The sequence below is a fragment of the Macaca mulatta genome, chromosome 17, assembly GCF_049350105.2.
Source record: "Macaca mulatta isolate MMU2019108-1 chromosome 17, T2T-MMU8v2.0, whole genome shotgun sequence".
NCBI lineage: Eukaryota > Metazoa > Chordata > Mammalia > Primates > Cercopithecidae > Macaca > Macaca mulatta.
Genome location: NC_133422.1, coordinates 22,074,294 through 22,100,011, shown reverse-complemented (window position 1 = coordinate 22,100,011; position 25,718 = coordinate 22,074,294). Strand labels below are relative to the sequence as shown.

Below are 25,718 nucleotides of genomic sequence, written 5' to 3'. Positions count from 1 at the left end.
ATGTAGTGGCCTCTGACAAGACCAGGAGGGCTGCTACCCAGGTGAACCCAGTCCAGCTACAGAATCCTGAACAACAGCAACAATAACAACAAAAAACAGTTATTGTATCTTAAGTCACAAAGTTTGGAATGGTTTGCTATGTAGCAATAGATAAACCAAACAAATAACTGACTCCTTTGCCTAAAGGGAGAGAAGTAATAAAGTTTGAATTAAAACACCCTTACTCCAAAGGGTTAAGAACTAACTTCTTCATTTTCAACCTAGTACTTTGATAAGCTACTCTTTCAAGTCCCACTTAGAGGGAGTGAGATAGTTAAAAGCCGAGTGACCTTGAGTAGTGAACTTAAATGGAATTTGTTTTTTTTCAGCCCACATGTTTTAATCAAAGAAGTGTCTCCTTCCCATTAAAGCTCCAAATCTTTCATTTTCCTCTCTGTCTGCTGTTTCCATGTGCATGTTTGCTGAGTACACTCAAACACATGTTTATTCCCTTGAGCATTTCTTTACCTACCTTTCCGTGTTTAGTATTCCTCAGAAATCCCTTCCCTTCAGCGTCTCCTCTCATTTTCCCTTTGCTCTCCTTATCCAGTGAGTCATCACAGCTCCTGGTTCTCTTGAACACTGGTTCTCAAAGTGTGGCCACTGTCCCAGCAGCATCCACATCACCTGGGAATTTTTTAGTAATGCAAATTTCGGACTCTACTTCAGACCTACTGAAGCAGAAACTCAGAATGGGGCTTGCAATCTGGTTTAACAAGCCCTGCAGGGGATTGCAGATGCACACTGAAGTTTGAACACCACTGCCCTAGAACAGGGGTCAGCAAACCCTTTCTTTAGAGGGCCACATTGTAACTATTTTAGGTTGTGTGAGCAACAAGGCCTCTGTTGCAACTCTTCAACTCTATTGTATGAGGAACAGCCACAGACAGCTGTATTCTAACAAAAACGTTACTTATGAGCATTAATATTTGAATTTCATATAATTTTCATGTGTTACAAAATATTGTTATTCTTTTGCTTTTTTCCCCCCAACTATTAAAAAATGTGAGAACTAATCTTAGCTCACCAGCTGCATAAAAGCAGGCAGTGGGTTGGGTGTGAACCACAGGCCTCAGTTTGCAGACCCCTGCCCTAGAACATCTCTGGTTTGCTCTTACTGAGGACACATTTTGCTGAAGAATCCATCTTTAATTCAACAGCCTTTTCTTTCTGAGGCCCCCACATGATCTATACTCTCCAGGCCATTGGTTTTCCTTAAAGCTTTATCTTGAGGAAATGGCTCAGCTGGGATATTGGATCTCACCTAGGGAGGCCTGTATGTGTCCCTTCAGCCAGGGTCTACCTTCCCCAGCAGGAGAACTGACTATGGCTCAGATCAACCTTGATGGGAGCAGATTCCAGCTATTCTATCCCAAGACCAGTAGTGTAGTCCATGCTGAGCCAGACTTCTGGTGCTGACCCCAAATAAACCAAAAGTGTGGAGTTGAGGTGGCCCCTCCAGAGTCATCCCAGGGAGGGATGATATTGGACTAGATTACATCCCCACAGCAACTGCCATCTGGAGTCATTCTCCCAGGATTGGTGCTCCCTGGAGTCTGGATGAGGTGTCATTTGTTTAGTGCCATTCCAAATCAGACCTTGTGGGTGGTCCAAGGGAACAAGGATTATGGGTCTTGGCACAGTTGGGAGAGATTGCACAGGGAGTGGTGGGCGGGAATGCAGCAAGCATTAGTCTTATAATTTTAAAAGAAGAAAACAACATGAATCCTGCCACTCTCTGAGATGCTGACATCATTTCTCCCTCTTCCCTTCTCTTCCCAGGGGAACATACAGACACCTTAATGGTGGCTGGTGTTTATTTTCCCATGCTGTATACAGTCAAAAAAACCCTTAAAGCCATTAAACTGCTATCTCTGCCACTGCTCTGAGAATTGTTATGTTTCCAGGCTCTGGAGGTAAATGGCAAGCAGATGGATTTGTGTGTGTGTGTGCTATTAAAAGAAGCAAAACATTTTGGGGCTTCTTGTTTCTGGCAGAGCTGAAGATTTTGTTATTGTTGTCGTCAAATAAGTAAAGGAGAAAGGTGTTAAATTGGCGAACTTCTTTTCCTGCTTCAGAATCAGAGCATATCCCTCTCCTGAAAAAGATCAACAGCACAGTACATCTATCATTGTACTTAAGCTTCCCCATATGGATCTCAGCAGTAGCTCTTCAGTGTGGTCCAGGGGTAGAGCTCAGCCTGAGCAAAGGGGTGGCTTCCTAACCTGCAACTGCATCACACTGTGCAGGGAAAAAAAAAAAAAAAAAAAAGATAGGTAGAATGATTAGGACAATAGTCATCAGCAGCAATTACCAGGAACCAGGCATTTGACACAAAAGATAATGAAATAGAGGCACAGAGAAATCGGGTAACTTGCTGAAGGTCACCCAGTTAAGTGGCCAACACTGATTGCAGTTGTAGATGTACTTGGCTCCGTGTTCCCTCAGTCACTTTATGCTGCCTCCCAGCATCGACTAGTAGGGCCCTTTTACTGATCATAGCCCTTCAGGTACTACGTACCATGCGCTATTCTAAGCACCTTACATAATTAACTAATTTAATTCTCATCATTACATGAGAAATACCATGATTTTCCAAATTTACATAAGAGGCAATTGAAGTACCAAGAGGAAAGAACTCCTCAGAGCTAGCAAGTGACTCAGTCAGAATCTGAGCCCAAGCCCGCTTGCTCCAGGGCCCTTTCTCTCAACCACTGCTCTATAGGCTCTGGAATCGGACGACAGGGCTGCAGTCCCAGCTCTGCCACTTACGAACCGTGTCACCTTTGACAAGTTGTATAATGTCACGGAGCCCTCAGCTTTCTTATTGGTGACATGGGCCTAAAATGGTTGATAGTGAGAAGTACACAAATTGTCTCCTGAAAGCTTACTGGCCAGGCAGGTAGCAGATATGTAGTAAATGGAGGCTACTCTTATGGGTCTGGAGTCCGACCAGGCTAAAGGGTGGGAATGTGGGTGGAGGAGTAGACATGGATTTTTAAGACTTTTAAATCTTTTTAAAAATTTTTATATTTTAGAGACAGGGTTTCATCCTGTCACCCAGGCTGGAGTGCAGTGGTGCAATCATAGCTCACAGCAGCCTTGAACTTCTGGGCTAACGTGATCCTCCAACCTTGGCCTCCTAAAGTTCTGGGATTATAGGCATGAGCCACTGGGTCTGGCCCTAAATCATGTTTAATAATTTACTTTCCTTACAAAAAAATGCATACATTATATAAAATGCAGAAAATGCAGATAAGGATGAAGACAATAGAGAGTCTCATAACTCCAGGAGTAAGAGATTAACACTATTAACATTTTGATGCCTATTCTTTTGGTCTTTTTCCTGTGCATATGGACACCAATATTTTTATAAAGTTGAGATTATATTGTACACTCTGTTGTATGACCTTGTCTTTTTACTTATCTATTATGAACATATATCTACATCGTTAAATATTCTTCTATAATATCATTTAAAAATAAATATATGGTCTTTTTTGTATATACATATCTGTATAGTTACACTGTAATTTAAAAAATCAACTCACTATTATTGGATATTCAGGTTGTTTTCAATTATTCCCTATTAGATAAGTAAATCCTTGATAACTCTTACAGTAAGTAAGAATTACCTTCCTCTGCCTTGTGCTGTCTTCACTGAGTGTTTCCAGTGGACACAGACATTGGCATCATTTGAGATTTTAGTATCACATTTGAGATCTGTATTTGGGTCCCGTTCTGGCCATATATTTACTGTGCAACCTGGAATAAATTACCCTTTCTGAGTTTCGGTGTTTTCATTAGTAAGTGAGTACCAATAATAATAGTGACTACCTCATGAAATTATTCCGAGAGTTAAATTGAGAGACTTAGCATAGACCATCAATGTGTGTAAATGCTGGGTCAAAGGATATGTACTATTTTCGAGACAGGATAAAATTGCTCTATTACCTTCCAGAAGGGTTGAGCTATTTATATCCTTGACAGCAGTGTAAGACAGTGCCCATTTTCTCGGCAACTTGACAACATTGAGTATTATCATTTTAAAAAATTTGCCAACTTGATGGGCAAAAAAGATACAGCATCATTTTAATTTGCATTTCTGATCATGCGATTTTTAATAAATGTTTACTTATGTGAGTCAGATGGTCCTGCTGACCGTGGAAAGAGGAGACTGATAAGCGAACAAAGGTACCCAGAATGAAGGATGGCAGAGTTATAAAATACGCAGCTGATGGGGGAGACAGGGCTTGGAAGAACGACACTTTATAAGCATATAAACTGTCCCTCTAGAGATCTGAACTCAAAATTATAGGCAGCATTGTATATTGGGTTGTCTGGGAATTTGAGGCAGCCAAGATTCAAAGCTTGGAAAGGAAGTTTAAGTTGGAGGACAGACAAGGGAAATGAGCCTCTTTTTCACAGGATGGTTGGCCATACGCCTCTGAACACTTTCAAGCCTGGCCCCGCTCCCTATGTGGTGGGGGATCAGTTCCAACAGCCCCTGTGTCTGAGGTGCTCTGCCCCCCACTCTCACCGTCATGGAAGGAATAGAGCAGCAGGGCAAGACTGCCATCAGCTTGATGATGCAATTCCTCTGGCAGCTGACAACAACGAAGGGCAAAACAACCTCTGCCAATGAAGGAGCATAAAAACCGTGAGTGTTAGTCCTTGGCACTTCTTCACGGCTTTATTCCACATCAGAGGAAAATAAGGAAGCAAGATGTAGAAACAGGGCTAAAATTAGCCTTCCAGATTCTATTTTATAAGACTTCTAGAGTGTCGCCCCCACACACCCACACACAAACAGTAATGAAAGATATTTTCACTTTTGCCAAGCTCATCTATTGACTGATCCCTTGCCTGAGGTCTTCTGAAATGCACTTGTTACTCTAACCTGGAACCAGGACTTCATTTATTCATTCAGTCATGCTCAACACTCTGAATACAATGGTATAGAAAATACGCTCTTGTCCTGTAGATGCTCTTAGTGACCTGGGGAAACCCTCAGCCACTTGCGAGTTTTTCCAACTCAGTGCTTTAGAAAACTTGCAAATACAACTATATATTAAGTATGTGTGTATATATATGTATATATACACACACACACGTATATATTTAAATTATCATTGCTAGTAGGTATCAAGGAGCATTCAGTGACTCCTCTCCTCTTGAAGAACCAAAGCTGATGAAAAGAAGGCCAGGTAAGGTACAGACCCTGGGTAGAAAAGGAACTTTTCTGTTCTGAGAGCCACATACCATCCTGGGACCTTCCTCTGCCTTGTGCTGTCTTCACTGAGTGTTTCCAGTGGACAACTCTCAGATGCCCAGGAGCTGCTCTGCTGGGTGCCACACCACTCCTCAGAACTTCCAAATAGCTCTCGTTGCTCCTACTGGGGAACATGCCCAGATATTCTCACTGCTAGGCTCTTTTTTGGGCTCCCAGGTAGCACTTCCTCAGCACCCACCTCTTGGCAGAAGAAGCCAATACATTCCCTTTAGATCTGGAGCCCATGAGAAAGAGATATTCATACTACAAAAGGAGAATCTTTAGAGGGTAACCCCAGACATGTAATTATTACCACAAGATCTTTGAAAGCTCTGGCAGAGATTTTGACTTGTAATCATCTGGAATCATTGCTTGGTAGACTGGGCAATTGTCCTGCATCTTTTAGGACTAATGATATTGGAAACGAGAGGGACACTGCTTGGCATTTGGGATTGTAAATAGCAGCAGGATGGACATGCTGATGGTCCAGCTTCTACAGGGCACGTAGCTGTTAACTGATGGAATCAACAGCCTAACCTTGCACAACAGCCTAACCTTGCAAGGGAAAGCCCCCCACCCCTTGCTTATCTCTGCTGACCCAAGGAAGCATCTTGGGTCCCCTGTTTCCTCAAGATTTCCCCTGACTGTCCAGCCTCTCAGGTCACTGATCTTGCCTGTCCTATTTTTCTATCTTGACACCTTCTTGTGCACCTCCAAATAACCAATCTGTCCCCATGTCTCTCTGACTTCAAATCCTAACTATCTCTCAAGTCTATTCAGTTCTGATTATGTTCAGCACCATCACCCTCTTTGTAGCCACCATCATCACTCCCCACGACTCTTGACATTTTGGTCTCCATATTTTCAGTCTTGTTCCTCTTCCATTTATTCTCCCCAGCAAGTCTGGGAGACCTTAAAATACTTCAATGGCTTCCTATTGCTCTTTAAAAAGTCCCAAATTTCTAACATAGCCTTATGGCCCAGGTCCTTGCACATACGTTCAGCTTCTTTCTGCCCCTGTTCACTGGGCTTCCATTAAGTTGGCGCAAAAGCAATTGCAGCTTTTGCCTTGAAAGTAATGACAAAAACCACAATTGCTTTTGCGTCAACCTAATAACACCTTAGCCATAGCCATCTTTTGGTTTCTCAGACCACACTTGCTCCCTTCTGTCTCAGGTCACTCATGTTTCCCTCAGTCTAAACCACTTATTCCCCATCCCCCGTTTAATTCCCTGAATTGTTCAGATCTCTGCCCGCAACTCTCTTCCTTATAGATGTCCATCCTCACTTCCTGGACCAGGAAGTGCATATTCTTAGCTCTCTATGTAATGCATATTCTTAGCTCTCTATGTAATGTGTCCATCATGGCCCTTTTCACAATTCATAAATTTATATTTACATTATCATTTAATTGACTTCTGCAGCCAATTAGGCTCTAAAATACACAAGGGAAGAGACCAGAGTTTCCTTCTCACTATTCAATTTCTGGCACATGTTTGTTATATAGCGGATAATCAATAAAGTACTTATTAAAAGAATGAATAAAGAAATGACTTAACAAGACCAGTTAGCTTTCTCAATAAACCTTAAGATTTTTTTTCCTCCAGAAATAAAATACAATGTATGTATGATTTTTCCTGATTTTGTCACATTGGATACTTCAGATAATAAAATCAAAGAGGCCAAATATCTCTGGGGTTCCAGGGATTGGGAAAACAACCTGAGTTTTCACCCTTTAATGTCAATTTCATAGGTTACTCTGGTGATTTAAGGTGTGCATGGAGTAGGGTAACATAGTGAATGGGTTTTATTATTAACTTTCTTTTCCCCAGCACCTCCTACCCTTGACCTTACTCATGAGTCCTTGTCAAAAGTTTACTCAAGGATCCCTTCAGCATCACAGGCTCATGGTCTTCTTCTTGCTGCCTCCAATCATTGGTCATTAGAAAGGTATTTCTTGAGTGTACACACGTGTAAGAATGAACACATGTATGTGCAAAAACTGTGTATTATGCTTTCATTTCCAGCTTGGAATATGACCCTCTTCACCCTCTCCTAATCTTAGATTTCTAGGTCCAGCCAAAATTCTGTAAGAGTAATCGTTCCATTTGTTGAGTAATTACAATGTGCTTAACACTGCTGAGTGCATTACATAAGTTATTTCCTTTCATACTTATGAGTGGTGGGGTGGGTATTATATTTTCTATTTGAAAGAAAAAAATGGGTAAGAGCATCAAAGCTTAGAGACACTGATTAACTCATTGAGTGTCATCTGGCTGACTCTGAAAGCCACACACGTACTCGCTATGCCATGCTGCCTGCATTTATTCCACAAAGCATTTCTTGGTCATTTTCATTCTTACCGACTTCCTCTTCCTCTGAATTGTTACAGCTCCTTCTGGCTGTGACGCTTGGGATTTCATTATGCTCTGTGCAAATTTAGGACGTCCAATGTAGATTCCCTCTGTCTCCCCAGCTGTCCTTGTGCTGCAGGAGGGTAAGGGCTACCATATCTGCCCTTCCTCACATGGAGCCCAAGTTGGACTAAAGAACGTGGGGTCTGCATAGGCATATTTTGTAGTTAATTACACCCACCCCATGGCATGAAGTAGTGGGAAGGAGGGGGCAGGAGTTCATCAGGGGAGCCATCCACAAGGGAAGGGTGGCGCAGGGAACGTCCTGCAACAAGTAGGCTGCCCAGTGAGTGAGCCACGACTTTGGAAGTGTTGTGGTAGTTTTGTTTACATTTGCACATGTCCCAAGTGGCTAAGTAATCATAGAAGTATTGCTTCCATGGAAAGGGCAAGCACAGACCTCTTCGAAAACAAACTATATACATCTTGTCAATGGAATGGCATTCTGCAAAATAGAAAAGCATATGCTATGTGGTGGTGAGTGTTAGAACAACAAACCGTAGCTTAGTGATGCCTTCTGAGCAGCTTGTTTTTGCTTAATTACAAGTTGCTATAGCTCTTTCCCTTACTCAATTGTGAGCCTCTCTCCTAATTGTGTCTCACAGATGCCTAGTGAGGAGGTTATTCCGCTTGTATTTACATCATTACCAATCCACCATCAGAGTGTATTGCTAACTGGTTCTCCTTACAAATGCTTGTTGGATTTGTTTTGTGTTTTCAGTTTTATGTTCCATTGCTTGACTACTTTTTCTTTGGTTTTAATCCAAACTTCTACTTCAGCCTCTGCTCGTGAAGTCTCCCTCTCCCGAGTCCTTTGGGTTGCAATAATCAGGTAGGTTACTTTCTCTTCCAGGCATTTAAATGAGACTCACTCCTTTGAGTCCATTTTTAGAAAAGTAGGCCAAAGTCATAAAGAACAGCCTTCCTGAGTGGTGACTTTCTGGCTCATCATTAATCACCTCCTTGTGAACAATCGGGAAAGTGAATCCCATGTGACTCCAGGCAGGTATCAGGCAAAATCCTCTGCTGAGTCCTGCGAGAATATAAGTAATTTTATAGAATGTGAGCAAAATAAGTTTTCCATTTTTCTAACCTGAGGTTTCTTTTTTCCTTTTAAAGTCTCAATAACTTTTGATTTTAGCTTCTCAATCAATCATAGGAAATGATTCTGAGGAGTTTGTATACTCAGTAGAGTAAGAGTGCTCCAGTGAATAGGGGGCATAAAGAGGTGCCCTAGTCCAGTGGGAGGTGGTCTCAGTCTTTTCTCAGAAATAAGTCCTACTTGATGAGTTGGATTTATTAAACCAGCAGTCAACGGCACAGGGGAAGGCAATGAGCCGAGTGGACTCTTCAGTTCTAAATTGCTCTTACTTAGTTGTGACCTAGCTCCATATGATGAATTTATTATGGGTTCCAGCCCATAATAAAGAGATATTCACACTACAAAAGGAGAATCTTTAGAGAGTAACCCCAGAGTCGACATGTAATTATTATTGCAGGATGTTTGAAGGTTCTGGCAGAGATTTTGATTGCAATCATCTGAAATCATTGCTTGGTAGACTGGGCAATTATCCTGCATCTTTCAGGAATAATGATCTTGGAAACAAGATGGACACTGCCCTTGCTTTGGCATATTGGATTTCAAACAGCAGCAGGATGGACATGCTGAGGGTGCAGCTTCCATAGGGCACACAGCTATTAACTGATGGACTCAACAACCTAACCTTGCACATTGCCATTAGAACCAGGCCTCTCATACTGAGCCACTAGCAGAAGCAGCCTCCAAAGCAGTCAGCACAGTTACTGAGCACAGGAGCCTGCAGGAGTTCTCACTGTGGAGAGACCTCCATTCATAACGTGGCCTTTCCCATCCCAATCTTTTAGGTAGAAAATAGCATCTCCCAGTCCTGTAAGGACAAGCATGGAGCTGCTGAATGCAAGGATGGGACACTGTAGACAAAGTCTGCCTATTTTATTGTACTTGAGAAGTCACCCCAGGAAGAAATCTTTAACTTAATTATAACCTAGGCCAAAAACTAAAAATATGTGGAAGAAAAGGAGCTATGCCAATTATTTTTTCAGCATCTAATTTGAAAATATTGCCTTACTTTCCAGCTCTGTACAGCTTAGCGCATTCATTCATTCATTCATTTGCCATGAATCAGAGCCTGTGCTAGGCTTTGGAGATAGATACTCACAGGCTGAAGAGGTGGGTGGATGGGAGTAGGCTCATGATTGATTCTGCTTCCTCTTTAGGATTTTCTTTTCTTTTTTCTTTCTTTCTTTCTTTCTTTTTTTTTTTTTTTTTAAGATGGAGTCTTGCTCTCTTGCCCAGGCTGGAGTGCAGTAGCACTATCTTGGCTCACTGCAACCTCTGACTCCCAGGTTCAAGCGATTCCCCTGCCTCAGCCTCCTGAGTAACCGGACTACAGGAGCACACCACTGCGCCCAGGAAATTTTTTTGCATTTTTAGTAGAGGCGAGGTTTCATCCTGTTAGCCAGGATGGTCTTGATCTCCTGACCTTGTTATCCACCCACCTCGGCCTCCCAAAGTGCTGAGATGACAGGCGTGAACCACCACGCCCGGCCCAGGATTTTCTTTAAAATAACATCACTGGAGTTGCAGTTCCAGTTTCGGTTACTTCCATTTCTGGAGGTAACTGGCTAACTGAATGGGGAAATGTTATCATTATCCTAGAGACTCAAGTTGAGTGGAGACACACACTGAACAGATGACATGCCAGCAAAACTTGCCCCAAAAGTTGGGGAGGGGAATGGTGCTCAACTGAACGCAGCTGCTCTTGGGAGAGTCTTGACGGAGACCTTTGCATTGACGGTGCCTGGCATCAGTGATTGAGGCGGGGCCATCTGATCGACTTTTGTCTCTGAAGGAAAACCCTGAGGAAACTCCCTACAGCCCTCAGTGGCTGGTGGATGGATAAAGAGGTGGAAAGTAAGTTGGTAAGACTGTGGATGGTCTTTCTTTCTCTCACCCTTTCTTTCTTTTCTTTTCTTTATTCTTTCTCTTTCTTGTTTCTTTCTTTTCTTTCTTTCTTCTTTCTTTCTTTTTTTTCTTTCTTTCATCTTTCTTTCTTTCCTCTCTCTCTCTTTCTTTCTTATTTTTCTTTTTTCTTTCTTTTTGATGGAGTCTCACTCTGTTGTCCAGGCTAGAGTGCAGTGTCACGATCCCGGCTCACTGCAACCTCCGCCTCCTGGGTTTAAGTAATTCTCCTGCCTCAGCCTCTGAGTAGCTGGGACTACAGGCACCCACTACCATGCCCAGCTCATGCTTGTATTTTTAGTAGAAACGAGATTTCACCGTGTTGGCCAGGCTGGTTTCAAACTCCTGACCTCAAGTGATCCGCCCGCCTCAGCCTCCTAAAGTGCTGGGGTTACAAGCGTGAGTCACCGCTCCCAGGCAGACGGTGTTTCTAACCAAACAACAGGGTAGCTGCAGGCTTCAGACCTTCTCTTTCTGCTTAACTGGTTGTAAAGAATATTCATATTGCTGGAACAAGAGGAATAAGAAGGGCGGCTGTTTGCTTTCTGTGTGTGTAACAGAGATGTAAATGGCTGTGCTACATGAGAGAGGCCCAGAGGGCAGGAGAGAAGGAAGTGTCCATGCTTACTATTATAATTTAGTGTCTTAAGATTCATATTGTGTTAGTTATTTTGCTTGGTGAAAGTGACTTAACATGTTCCAGCCATAAGAAGAGACAACCAGAAATGTGATAAAGCCAAAAAAAAAAAAAAAAAACTATAGCAAATGATACTCTTGTGACAAGCCCTCCCCGTAATGCCACACTGTTTTCCCCAAATCCCCTCCCAAGCACACAGCAAAACACAAAACTCCTGTCAACAATTTGAGCTCCAAGTGAGAATGAGAGGTTGGGAAAATATATACAATAGTGTGGTTCTCTCAGTTGTATTCTTTTTTGAAAATATTGACTTCGACAGGCCACACTGTTTGTTTCAGTGTGGTTGAGAAAGATGAAATATCAAAGCCATTTCCTTTTACAAAAACCTTCTGGAGGGCTACTGAGTGTTACTTACCTTTGGGGGTGGCACTTTGAAGGGAGACCGAGGAACTGTAATTGAAGGAACTATGTGAACACTGGCCTGTCTGAGAAGTTTGCTTTCCCTACAACCCCTCACCTGCAAGATGCCTCTAGGAGCTATAAAATCCTTCCCTCCCTTCTCTCCAACAGTCACAGACAGAGATTGGCACTTTCTACAAGACAGGCTTTCCATCATGTAGTTTGCTGATTGTTTAGGTGGTTCTGAGACGTGAAATACTCTAAACCTAACTTCTCCATCATTTTCCAAACATATTTTTCTATGTGAGATTTCTATCTCATAGATGGCATTGACATCTCAATGCAAGGAAAGGAGCAGCTCAGGCTCCCTGCTTTGACCAACCTCCCCCACACTTCATCACCATCCCTGCCCCAGCCCCTGGAGCAACAGTCCTCAAAGGGCCATGGTGGTGGGGCGCCTGGCCTCAGAGCCTCCCTGCGTCCCTGGGCAGCTGTGGCAGAGCCCTGAGCATCACTCCTTCGGCAATCTTTGGTCTTTCCTTCTCACCTGTATGGGAAAAGAGACTTAGGCTGAGAAATGCATTGAGATTTTTTCTGGCCTGTGGTCCGTTTTCTTTCTATGGTCTGAGTGTGTAGGGTGAGCAGAAGCTATGAAGAGCCATGAGCAGTTCCGAGGGAGCAGCTGTGAGCATCATGGAAGGCTTCTGCCCTGTCGGAGGAGCCGGGATGCTCTTCAGCTTAGACACTACATCAGTGACACTGGCGTCTCCCCCATGCCAGGCAAAGTGGGGTGGGACCACAAGGAAGGCCACCCTCTCCCATGCCACACCCAGGAATGTATGTTTGGTCCCTGCCATGTACAAAGGGAGATTAGGACTGGGGGATTTGAATCTTGCAATGTTCAAGAACTCTGGAGATTATTTAATCCGGTGGTTTGCAAATGGCTTTTAGCTGTCCTTTAGCTGCAAATGTCCTTTTGCTCAGGGAAAACTATTTCAGAAGCAAATTTTTTGCAAGCAAAGGCAGATGTGTCTGGTTGAAGCAGGAGTAGGCTTTGGAGATAGAGATACTGACAGGCTAAAGAGGTGGGTGGGAGTAGCCTCATGATTGAATCTGCTTCCTCTTTAGGATTTTCTTTAAAATAACATCACTGCAGTTTCGGTTAAGCCCTGGACACTGTTCACTTAGGCCTGAGCCCAGACCCTCCAGAGCCACACAGTCCAATATGGTAGCCATTCTTGTTTTATATTTTATTTAATTTTAATTAATTTAAATTAAGATAGCTCTATGCGAGTTAAAAATCTTTTAAATTCAGTTTCTTAGACACATTATACACAATTCTAGGACCCAGTAGCCATAAGTGATGAGTGGTTACCCATCAGGCAGCATGGATATCTTACATTTCCATCATTGCAGAAAGCTCTGTTGGACAGAAGTTCTGTTGAACAGCCCTGGTTTAATCATATGCTTTAGAGTCTAGAATTTTCTTAAGGGGACCCTGATTCTCTTGGATTCTGGAAAACCCAGTTAGAAAAGCACTGGTCGAATCTCACACCTGGGCGAGAAGAGAAGTCCACAGAAGCAGCGTGGTTTGCCAGCCACATGGCAGGTTATTGAAGAACTAGAGCTACACCTCAGCTCTCCCACTCCACCCTACTGCACTTCTAGCTGACCCCAACCCCTAATCTAACAGTTCTCTGTTGCCTCTCCAGAATTGCCGTCCACGCTAAGCCTTTTACCCACATCTCTACTGTTTAGAGAGGGAACCCAGATCTCAGACATCTCTGAGGTTTCAGAAGGGACATTAAATTTTATACATGTGCAATCAGCTTCAGGCACTTAATAGAGACATTTAAACTCACATCAGGCCCAAGCAGATGTAGAGGGAAATACTGTCAATTAGTGAGTGGCTAATTAATCTTTCTTTGCCACATATGCTCTGGTAGGGTTTGGAAAGTGCTGTTTTGCTCAGAGCTGCAGGAGCACTTGCTATGGAAACAGTGCATGATTATAATATTGATTTCTCGACTTTGTGCAGAAGCCGGCAGTGGAGGGTAGATCTCGCCAGGAGTCACCCTACAGTTAGGAAGAAAAGGTATGAGAAAATAGAAAAATACTTTAATTAGTGAACCAGAGCATTTTGGGCTTTCTGCTTTGCATAGAATATACATATTTTATCCTCATAGCATCTCCCAATTTAGGTATTTCAAAATGATTTCCTAATCACATCTTGTTATTTTTCAATCTATGTATTATCATGTGCTTTTTTTCAATACACAGGGCTTCAGATTAATGAGGAGACCATTACAGATGAGGCATTGCTCTGGGACCTGGTACCTGCTTGTGCTTTGTCCAGAACTGAGCTCAGAACTTGCCCAGTTCTACCACATGTCTGAAAACTTCTTCCTTCCTGTCCACATTCTGTAGTTGCCTCTGAGATATGTCTATTTATAAGGAGATGCTCTGAAAAGGGCCAAGACAGAAAAAATGATTTACTCATGAATATAGATGCAAAAATCCTTTAAAAATATTGGCAAACTGAATCCAAGAATATATGAAAAATATAACACACCATGATAAATTTGCATTCATCCTATAAATGCAAAATATATTTTGCATTGGAAAATCTAGTTTAATTCATGAAATTAACAAATTAAATAATTATTTCAATAGTATTGGATGAACTTTAAACATATGTGGTCCCCTATCTCTCCAAAGACCTCATACTAAAATAATAGTTTTTCTTAATAGAAGGAGCAAGGAATTATTGTTCCCAAATATTTGTACACACCTCCTCCCTGTAAGGGGAGTGTACTTCCTGGTTGGCTGACATCCAGCCTGGGCCATGTGACTTGCTCTGCCAGGAGTAGCACGAAAGCAGACATGATGTTTACTAAGTCTTGGCAGAGGCTTTAAGAGCTAATACATGTTTTATCCGTCATTCTTCTCTCCTATCCCCTCCTGAAAGGTCTCACTTCTAAATAAATGTTGCTTTTTCAACTTCCATTCCACAATAAAAAAGCACATGGAGCAAAAATGAAACAGAGTGGAGGCCAGCTCAGTTTCCACATTATGAAACTGAAATAGACATCTTTGTTGCAGTAAGCCCCCATGATCTGGATATTGTTTGCTATCACAGTGTAACTTACTCTGTGATGATTGCTGTTTTAGAAAGAGTACCTACCAAAAATTTGTAGCACATACAATACTTACTAATAAAAAATTAACCTTATTCCCTTTAAAATAAAAAACAACAACGATGCCTTTGATTTAACATTGTACAGTAAGATAAGGAAAAATAAAACGTAGAAATTATAAAAGGAAATGCTAAGCTTTTGTTATTTGCAGGTAATAAGATTGTTTATATAGAAACTCCTCAAGAATATGGACATAATTTTACAAATCAGAGCACCTAAAATACCAACAAAATCATAATGCATCCAGGAAAAAAATCTAACAAAACTTGCGCAAGACTTCTTTGAACTTATGTATGTTATTAAAATACACTAAGGTAAACATATTTAGATGCATATATTATTTATTTATTTATTTATCTATCATTATTTTTTGAGATGAGTTCTCACTATGTTGCCCAGGTTGGTCTTGAACTCCTGGGCTCAAGTGATCTGCTCACCTTGGCCTCCCAAAATACTGGGATTACAAGCATGAGCCATCACACCTGGCCCTATATTTATTTTGTATATGTAAAACGTTTGTGATAGAAAGATACAACATATTAAAAATTTGGTCATTTCTCTTCAAATTGCTCTGTATAAATTAAATGCAATTCCTTTCACATTCAATCCAGAGTTGTTTATAGAACTTGATAAGTAGATTCTAAAAGTTTTCTGGAGAAGCAAAGCACAAGAATAGCTGAAACACTCCTGTAGAGGATGAACAAGATGAGGGGAGCTGTTTTGCCAGTTTTCATTGCCCTGTATATAAGAGAGCATAATACTGCTCAGGAACATAGACTAGACCAGTGGATCAGCACAGAGCATTTAGAAACAAGCCTGTACATAAAATGAAATCTAGTGTATAACTGGAATGACACTACAGATCAGTGAGGAAAGAATGGGTTGCTCAATAAATGATGTTATGATCATTTTTTTTTCCATGTGGACAACAACGACACAAGAAAGCATACACAAAAATAAATAAAAGGGAAAAAAGATGTAGATATGGAAACCACAAACTTAAGACTTTGGGGAAAAATATAGAATATTTCTATGAGCTTGGAGAAGGAAAAAAATGATGAAAACAAGACCCAAAAAGAAAAAATGTAAATGAAAATAGGAAAGTTAATGGAGTTAAAATTAATAACACTTCTTAATCAAAAGATTCCTAAATGCAAAGATAAGCAAAAAGGAAAAGCCTGCCTCCCCACAAAGCAGTGGTAAAACATACGAATAAACACTTCACAGAAGAGTCAGCCCAAATAGCTATGAAATAAATGAACAGTGCCCAACCTTTTAAATAACGAGGATGTTCAAGTTAAAACCACAATGAGTTAAAGTTTTATACTAAAGTGCTGGTAAGGATGGAGATCACTGCAAAACAAACTGTGTGTGTATATATATATGTGTGTGTGTGTGTGTGTGTGTGTATCTATGCTATGTAGCTTTCTACAACCACTTTGGATAACAATTTTGTCATAGTAAAGTAAAAATATGCATATCCTATGACCAGGAAACCACACACACACACACACACACACACACTCACACACTGTACACGCTTATGTGTACACACCATCCCTAAAAATATCCCTGAACGGGGGCACCCAGAGATATGTCCAAGTATATTCAAAGAACCATTATCTGTACTGAGCTACTATTACAACTTTTAACACAGATGAAGCCCTGATACAAAAAATTTAATGAAAATGCAAGATGCAGGATACACATAATATGGTTTACATAAAGATAAAGAAATAACAAAAGTATACTGTATATGGTTGAGAATAGCCAGGGCTGACTATATAATTTTTGGGCTCAGTGCAAAATGAAAGTGTGGGCTCCCTTTGTTCCAAAAGCAGGGGAAAAGCTTTTTTCTTTCTTTCATGGTCTCTCTCTATAGATAATGGCCATAGTATCTTGACAATTCATAGAAAAAGAAAGTATATTAACTCCAAACATTTGCAAAAGCACTCAACTTACAAAATATGCAAAGAAACCATTTTTTACCCATTGGATTGACAAATATAAAAAAATTGATAACACACTGTCTTACCAAGACACTCTCAAATAGTGCTAATGGAGAAATGAAAGGACACAGCCATTTTCAAAAATAATTTGTCAATATCTTTCAAAATTTCACATCAAAAACCCTTTGATTCTATGGGAACTTCTCCTACATGCTTGAAATTATACGTATAAAAGGATGTTAATTGCAGCGTTTTATAATTCCAAAAGATTGGAAATACCCTAACTAGCCTAAAGCAAGAGAGAGGCCATATCTGGGTCTTTGGAAGGATAATGGAATGATATATTAAGCAACCATTAAAATATTGAGGTAGGTCTGTCTGTGCTAAAAAATGATCACCAACATATATTGTTGAGTGAAAAAATAAAAAGAATGTTTTGCAAAAGAATGTGACTAATATGCTATCATATTTGTTGGAGAGTAAAGAGTGAGGGGAGAGAGAGACAGAGACAGAGAATATTTTTTCATATATATGTACTGTTGTTTGATGTTTGCGCCTCTCCAAATTCATGTTGAAAGTACCCAGTGCAACACTGTTAAGAGCTGGGTCCTTTAGGAGGTGATTTATAAAGGATTCGTGTCCTTATGAAAGTGACTGAGGGAGAGAGTTCATCCTTTTTGCCCTTCCACCATGTGGGGACACAGAAAGAAGATGCCATCTTGGAAGGAGAGAGCAAGTCTTCACCAGACACTACAGCTGTCGGCACCTTGATGTTGGACTTCCCAGCCTCTAGAATTGTCAGAAATGAATTTCCATTGTTTATAAATTACCCAGTCTAAGGTATTTTGTTATAGCAACCAGAGTAGACTAAGACAACACACCTCTTCTGAAATGATAGAGTGGGTAACAGTGATTGTTCTTTAGGAAGGAAACCAGGACTTTAAAAAAACTTTGTGCACTTAACATTTTAATCTGTGTCCACACACTACCTTTTAAAACAATTTTTTTTTAAAGTCAAAGCTTACATTATGTGCTTACATGATTGCCAGTTTATTATCAATGAAAAGCTACAATATTATTTCAACAACAGATAATTATTAAGAAATAAGAGGACCCCAGTGTGCCTGCTGAACAAAGAGAGAAGGACATTTTGGAGAACATAAAACATTCTACATTGGCTTTTGATGTGTCCGAAGTGAAACATACATACTCCCCAGAGCAAGGGAGTAAAACAACCTGAAAATTTAAAGACACAGGGGGAAGAAAAAGCCCACAAAACTATTTTTTTAACGTATATTGTTTTCCTGGTAAAATATGGTAGTGAGCTAATCATCTAGTATATTCTGAGTACCCACCGCTATGTTAGAGTGTGAGAAAGGGGGTCTATAAAGGTGAGTAGGGCATAATCCCTGCCCTTCGATCTAGTTAGGAAGACACGCCCAGCATACAAGAAGCTCTATGGTTCTATCTGTAAAAGGTTCCATTTAGGCATGTGATCTATGACACCTCTAACTTTATTTTGAAATTCTAATCAGCAAGTAATACAAGATGATACAGTTTTAAGAGTGTTGGAGTATGGGTCTTAGTGCTGCAGAAATTTCACAACATGGAGAGTGTGGAGACTGGAATAACGGAAAATAACCTATTCCGGTAGGGACAGCTGATATGGACAGGTGGGTGGGATTTGGTTTATCTGGAGGACCATCTTGCTATTGCAGTTTTTCTCCATCATCACATTGTAAGTTGTCTTTCCTCCTCTGCGCACGGCATGGCTCCTGTTACAGCCTTCCGTTGTTCAGCTCAAAAAACATCGTCTTGACAGTGGGGAGTAAACACGAAAGTTGGAAAGTAGCAACAGGCATAAATAAATATGCAGGCTCATCATCATTTTATATTTATTTTGGAACCCGTAGTAAAGAAGGCTTGCATGGGCCTCTTTTCATTCAGTAAGTTGAAAAGTAAAAACAGTCAAGTAGACAGACGTGACTTCATGTTGATCATCCCCATTGCTTATGAGCTGTGTAACCTTGGGCAAGTCATTGGGCTACAGCTTACTAACCAAAAACTAGGGAAAATAAACACTGTGTAGTGTTATTATGAAGCTTACATGAGACAAAGGTAAAGAATATATATTAGATACCTAATAAATCAAAGCCATTCACTTTTATTATTATTCCAAATCCAAGTTGCTTCTTTCTTCCCCAGGACATAGGTCCAGGCCGTAGATTCCGCTATCAGGATCTCCTCATCCATGGATCAGCACACAGCCCTAGGCCTACCTACCATCTCTTAAGGTAAATCCTTTCATTTTCAACTTACGTTAATAATAACACTAATAATTACAACTACTCTTTATTGATTACCTTCTATCAGCCAGGCACTATGTGCTAATCAGCCTGCATAAATTAATACAATAACACCCTTCTGCTCTGAGTAAGTTTCTTAAAACATTTAGCTCACCATTTATGCTGTCTTTATCATAGACAGCAAAACTGAAAAGTTGAGTAACTTGTTCTCAATCACCTTATCATCAAAAAAAATATCCAAAATTATTTTATATGTCTAGCTGGGCATTGTACAAAAGAAATTGGCAAAAGATAATTCCTGTCACTAAAATTTACTCCTTGAGGAAGGCAAATCAATATCTTATACACTGAGGATAGACCTATAATTATGGTCTGCAACAGCCAGAATCAATCTTGCAGAGATGTCAAAAAAGAAAAGAAAAAGACAGAATATGTAAAACTTCCATTAACAGGAATCTAACTAATTATACAGTAAAATAAAACTCCCTTTTTCATCTTCTCTTCATTTTCTAGTCTCTATTCTTAGAATGAAAAATCCACACACACACACACACACACAAAACAAAAAAGCAAAGGATAACAAAACTTCCCATCAGGGATGTAGATGATGTTGATGTTGTTTGAATTTCGGGGATGTGCTGATGGGTGGCTGTCTTAGGGGGATAGTGACTGACAGAAAGTTGCCAACAGACACAGGCAAAGAATACAAATTCCTTTCCTTTAAAGGATTCAAGCAAGAACTTTGCTGCAATAAGAGTGGAGCACAGGGCAGGAGGTCCGGCAGCAAGCTGAAGTTCGAAGATGTAGTCTCCTTAGCCCCACATTTCCCATACCAGGGCATGAACTGTGGAGAATACCACCACATGAGGCTGACCATTTGCTCAGTGTCCTTCCAGAATGTATCTGGGTCTTCCTAGGTTGGTGGGGGAAGCAGGCTGTGGGAAGGTGTCTTTTTACCTCTATGGCACGTCTTTACAGTTTCAAGAGAGGGAAGTAGAAATTTTCACTATGAGTCCACTGCTTCTGGTGGACTTAATAGCTTGTTACGCAGAGCAAACTATTATTCGACTGTATGAGAATAAGAATGCATTTTGCCCTAGGGATAATTATATCCTTCTTTCATCTGCTTAAGAGCTAGTATGGGTCAGTCCTGCTCATTGCTGGGTAAAGGATGCAAACTGCATTGAAGTAGTCAATCCAGGAGTCTCTGAGGTCTGGCCACCCCAATTAGGATCACACTTCCATTCTGCTTGAAGTCCAGTTCTCATTGCTAAACTTAGCAACATTCAAGATTGAAAGATACAGTTGTACAGGTTATGCACTGCACAATTCTAGGGGACCTGCTGTTTTATTATGGCCCTGGATTCTTCTCAGTCTCCTATTCTTCTGCCTCCCCTGTGATTGCTTAATTCCATCTCAACAGTTTAGGATACGTGTTAATTCGTTCTCACACTGCTGGTAAAGACATACCCAAGACTGGGTAATTTATAAAGAAAAAGAGGTTTAATGGACTTACAGTTTCACCTGGTTGGGGAGGCCTCACAATCATGGTGGAAGGCAAAAGGTGTGTCTTAGGTAGCAGGAGGTAAGAGAGAGAATGAGAACCAAGCAAAAAGGGTTTCTCCTTATAAAACCATCAGATCTCGTGAGACTTATTCACTACCACGAGAACAGTATGGGGGAAATCGCCCCCATGATTCAATTATCTACCACTGGGTCCCTCCCACTATACATGGGAATTATGGCAGCTACAATTCAAGATGAGATTTGGGTGGGGACACAGCCAAACCATATGAGGATAATAACCAAAAGCATTGTAAGATCTCAGTGATCAAACGTGAGTAAGACCTATTCTCTGTTTTCTACTTTATTCAGGTAGAAAACAGATAAACACAATAAATATCATGTTCTAGGATTTTAAAATAAGGTGTGAAAGAAAAAGTATCTCTGCTTTATAAAAAAAATTGATTCCACAAATTCATTTGGGGTTTTGCATTTTACATTTTTAATATCCTATTGTAATCACTGCAAAGGAAAATAGACTCTGTCTCTTGCCTATCTCCTCACTTCATCATCCTTTCCACATTGGAAAATTGTTTTATGAGGTTTTCTTTCAGCAAGAGTTGGCTCAATTTTAAGTATGTGATTCAAGAACCTATTAGCCTAAAGTGAATTGTGGTTTGGGAGGTTAATTTGTAATTCATGTCTCTCTACTGATAATGCAGGAAGGTATGAATAAAGATTATAGAGGGTACACACAGTATTAATACATTTTAAGCAGAAATGCAGATTGCGTTGAATTAAGAGGGATTCAGCTATGCCTCTCGCTGGTTGGGATTATTACCCTTTCCTCAGATTGCTATTAGATTAGCTAGTCTAATGTCCCTGATTCCAAAATACAAGTGGTAATTAATCTCATACCCATTTATTTGAAACCCTACAGCAAAAGCAGAGGTTAAAGCCTTAACGCATTTAATGAAAGACTAATATTGAATTAGCATTACATTATTTACTACAACACCCTGGTGTAAGTAGCAAAATTTCCACGTGGGGCTACAGTCCTTTTTTCTCAGATTTCTCAAGTTCAGATAACACAATCTATTTTATCTCAGTGTCTCTCACCAATTCTTTCTCCATTGAGAGTGCTACTAAACAGACTCCTCATCCAGGGAAGGTAAAGGTTCAAGGACTGAACACCTTGAGTGGGAGGAAATGACAATTGAACCAATTAGCCCTTTTATAACCTCCCTTTAGTTTGAAGACAGGTTTTGTTCTGGCTTCTTTATACTGAGAAATTTTTTACACGTGGTAATCATTATTCTATAATTACATTAAATGCCAGCTTCTGTGATCTTTCTTGAACCCCATAAAGCTGTAAAGCAATTCACCTAGGCCATGATGAACTTTCTAAATTAGACACAATATACTGATTTAATGTGAATATAGCTAAAGCCCAGTGCGGGTGGCTGATCATATTTGGTTATACATGTTAACAAATGAGTAAAGAAGACTTTAGTAACTGCTCTTTCTCTTTTTCACACACACACACACACACACACACACACACATTTCACTAGCTAAATTGCTGCTCAAGTATAATTTTCAAAATGATGAAAATCATGACTCATATCAATTCAACACAAGTCAAAAATTTTGTTTATCTCTTTATTTAAAGGGTAAACCAATAAGACGTTATTGGAAAGTTTAAAGAATTTAAAGACCGAGCAATCAGGGATATTTAAAAGTATTTGCTAATAAATACAAAGCTGGTTAATACTCTCAAAGGCAATAAAATGTAATGTTTGGCATAATCTTTTCTACGGGCCAGAAATCATGTATATGCTTACCAGATAAAATCCATTTACATTGCTAAGAATAAGAATTATATGCACTTCTCTCATTTTCTACAACTTAATTCCACCTTGACAGAACTCAGAAATAGCCCAGTCAATAGAAACCAACCAAAAGTGTAACCTATATAGATTCTAATGTCCACCATTCCCAGAGTAAAGACAGTAAACCAAAAATAAAATCCTAAGCCCTCCCCAACTGATCAAATGGACGCCCTCTTGGCCAAGGGGACCCCAGAGAAGCCTGAGAAATGGAATTCCTGACCATGGTGGGAAAGAAGGTTAGACACACCCTGTTATGCCCTCTTCCTTTTGGAGTTTAGGCACAACTGATCAGCATTAACATTAAAATAGAGATTATAAGACTGGCAAAACAGACTCTTTGTGGCAATAAGATACGAAATTCCAACCTGACTATGGTAGAGCATCACATGACAGATAGTAGGCCCTGAAGGAAATCAAAATATCTTACCCCAACTATATTTCTTTGACATATTTTGAAACGGCCCTGTAAAGCCATCTTTTGTGGGGGAAATTTGCATCTGTAGAGAATCTTCATTAATATAGTCAAGGCTTTCCCAGACCTGGAGAGATTTGCTAAGAGTCTGGCACCTTTTACCACTCAAAAGTGAGTATTTTGCTGAGAATGATGGTTTCCAGCTGCATAAAATATATATAAAAATTATGCTAAAAAAAGTGAGTATTTACCATTTATTCTTTCTGAAGGCTATTACCTGGAGGCTTCATCTACATAACAAGAATCTTGGCTTCCACAACCCCACCTCATCTTAAGCATTTCTTTCTATTGACTTCAAGTCTTTAAACAAAGCTAACTCTTTCAACCAATTGCCAATCAGAAAATCTTTGAATCTGCCTATGACTTGGGAACTCCACCTGCTTCAAAATATCCTACTTCTTTAGGCTGAACCAATGTATACCTTTCATGTATTGGTTTATGATGTTACAGACAATTCCTGTCCCCTAAAATGTATAAAGCCAGCCTGTAACCTGACTGCCTCAGGCACACTTTCTCAGGATCTCTTGAGAGTATTCCCCAGGCCACAGTCACTCACGTTGGCTCAGAATAAACCTCTTTAAATATTTTAAAGAATTTTTAAATTTTGCTTTTTCCCCCCTTGTCAACAACACTTAGCTTTCTCTTTTGCCCTTTTCTAAGAAGGATCATTTTTCTGACAGTCAGCTAAAGCCAACTAGTCATACTGTGATTTCAGAGGAAGAGAAAAAGTAGTTGGAGAAAAATCAGGTGGATCAAATCCACACATGCCTGGGCTAAGTAAAGCAAAGGCTGAAATTCAGGAACATTCAAAATTCTAGAAATTTAGAGCTAGATGGGGCTTTAGAGATCGCCTGAGACTTTCATTTTATAGAAAGTACATCTTGGACTGCCTTCTTGGCAATTGAAAGAGGATGTTAAACCACTGCTCAGGGGCCTTAGGCTGCTGGAGTCTGCCTCAGGAAACTTATTTCCTCCTTGGTATAAAGAATCTCCTTTTTCCTTCCTCATTCACACTCTGTGCTACCTATGAAATGTTTCATCTTTTATTTAGGAATAATCAGAATCACAATGCACAGAAAACGTATCATACTTCAGAATCACAATGCACAGAAAAAATATCCTACTTCTTTAGGCTGAACCAATGTACACCTATCAGGTTAATATATCTCTTTTTAACCATGAATGCACACTCTAAAATTTTTCTTAGCGAGGAGTAGGATATTTAGACTGGGTTTTAAAGTAAACATTTTTGTATTTCAAATAAATGGCATGGAATAGTATGGAAAAAATAGCTTTATAGGTGAGAAATAGTATTCAAATGTCAAACTATGTCTTTGACCAGAGAGAGGAATAACCTCTACACCTCGGTGCCCCCACTCCCAAGTTCAGGGCCTAGATCTTTGGAACACTTTTGTTGAGTTGGCAATCCAGCATTTGTCTATATCCTAAACAGAGAAACTAGTCCCCAAAACTGTCACATAATTGAAAAGAACAAAATGCTCAGGGAAAATAAAACATCTCATTTTCATTTCTGTTTTATCTTTTATTTCCAAAAGGAGTGCTCTTTAAAATTTATCTTTTCCCACATATTTTTATGTATAACTCACTCAGATCTGGGGATCTGGGGTAGTGTCTATATTATCAACTCCTGCACATTCAGTAATGATTAACCACAGAATCGTGTAGCTCTGTGTCATTATATGTATGTTATATAATTGGTAGATTAAAGATATTTATTAGTTAAAATTATATTGATGCCAGTAGGAATAAGTAGCTTCTCAAAATTTATAGCTCATAAAAAGCCAGATTCTGATTACTATAATTATTTCTTTCAAAATGTAAAGTACGTGAATTATTCAAATAAATGAGTGAAAAACAGAAAAAAGCAGTGGAAAATGAATCTTATTTGTCATCTTGACATTGTCTTCAAGTCTTAGGCTAAATTGCTATTATTTCATTTTGTGAAATTGAGCTCATTTCTGGCAATACTGTAGAGGTGTGAATAGAATGAACAAAGCTGAGTGGTCGCCCCAAATTCAATTTGGAAACTTCATGAAGAGAAACATTTATGTAAATGTAGAGTTCTGAAGGAGCTGATACTTGTGTCTTGGGTATTTTGAGCGTTTCTTTCTGAACACCTCTCATTATGTCTACATCCCTCGCCCCCACCAGCCTCATCCACAATAATTATTACTCCGAACAAAGAACTGAAGCCTGCCTTCTTGTCACAGCATTCACCATCCTAACACCTTGCTTTTAGAGAGGGATTTTCATTTGCACAGCACTTTCCATAAGGTTCTGTCCTTGGAGCTTCACAGCTAGCCTCCCTGGGAGATAAGGTAGCTATTGCCAAGTCCCTACAGGGGAGCTGAGCTGTTCCGGGACTGCACAAGGCCACATTTCCAGGAAATAATAGAGCTGGAAGTTCAGCCCATATCTTCTCATTTCAAATCTTAGGCCCTTATCAGAAACTGTCACTGAAAATTATTAAATTGTGAATAAATAATTGTGATTGTTCGCTTTCTCTAGCCTTGGTTTTTATGACAAGTTCCAGGGATCAATACTTGCCTGCTCTAAGCTCACCACAGAAAACAGTACAGTTGTTTTACCCCTAAAATGCAATAAGGCATACCAAAA

The 25,718-nt window shown here is 40.1% G+C and overlaps 1 protein-coding gene across 13 annotated transcripts in view; it reads left to right on the top strand.

Moving 5' to 3' along the window:
- EPSTI1 (epithelial stromal interaction 1) overlaps positions 1-25,718 on the top strand; it is a 306,029-nt gene that overhangs the window by 230,101 nt on the left and 50,210 nt on the right. For 7 of the 13 annotated variants that reach the window (XM_077974430.1, XM_077974428.1, XM_077974416.1 and 4 more), the window contains 3 exons: positions 8,506-8,557; positions 10,424-10,678; positions 19,114-19,202. Coding sequence is in view for 5 of the 13 variants with exons in the window: in XM_077974437.1 (XP_077830563.1) it covers positions 19,114-19,133 (20 nt within the window). In the remaining 8 variants the exon portion in view is untranslated. Of the gene's footprint in view, positions 1-4,467; positions 4,704-8,505; positions 8,558-10,423; positions 10,679-19,113; positions 19,203-25,718 lie in introns of those variants that run through there. The other 6 variants (XM_077974437.1, XM_077974436.1, XM_077974426.1 and 3 more) reach the window with 2 other exon arrangements.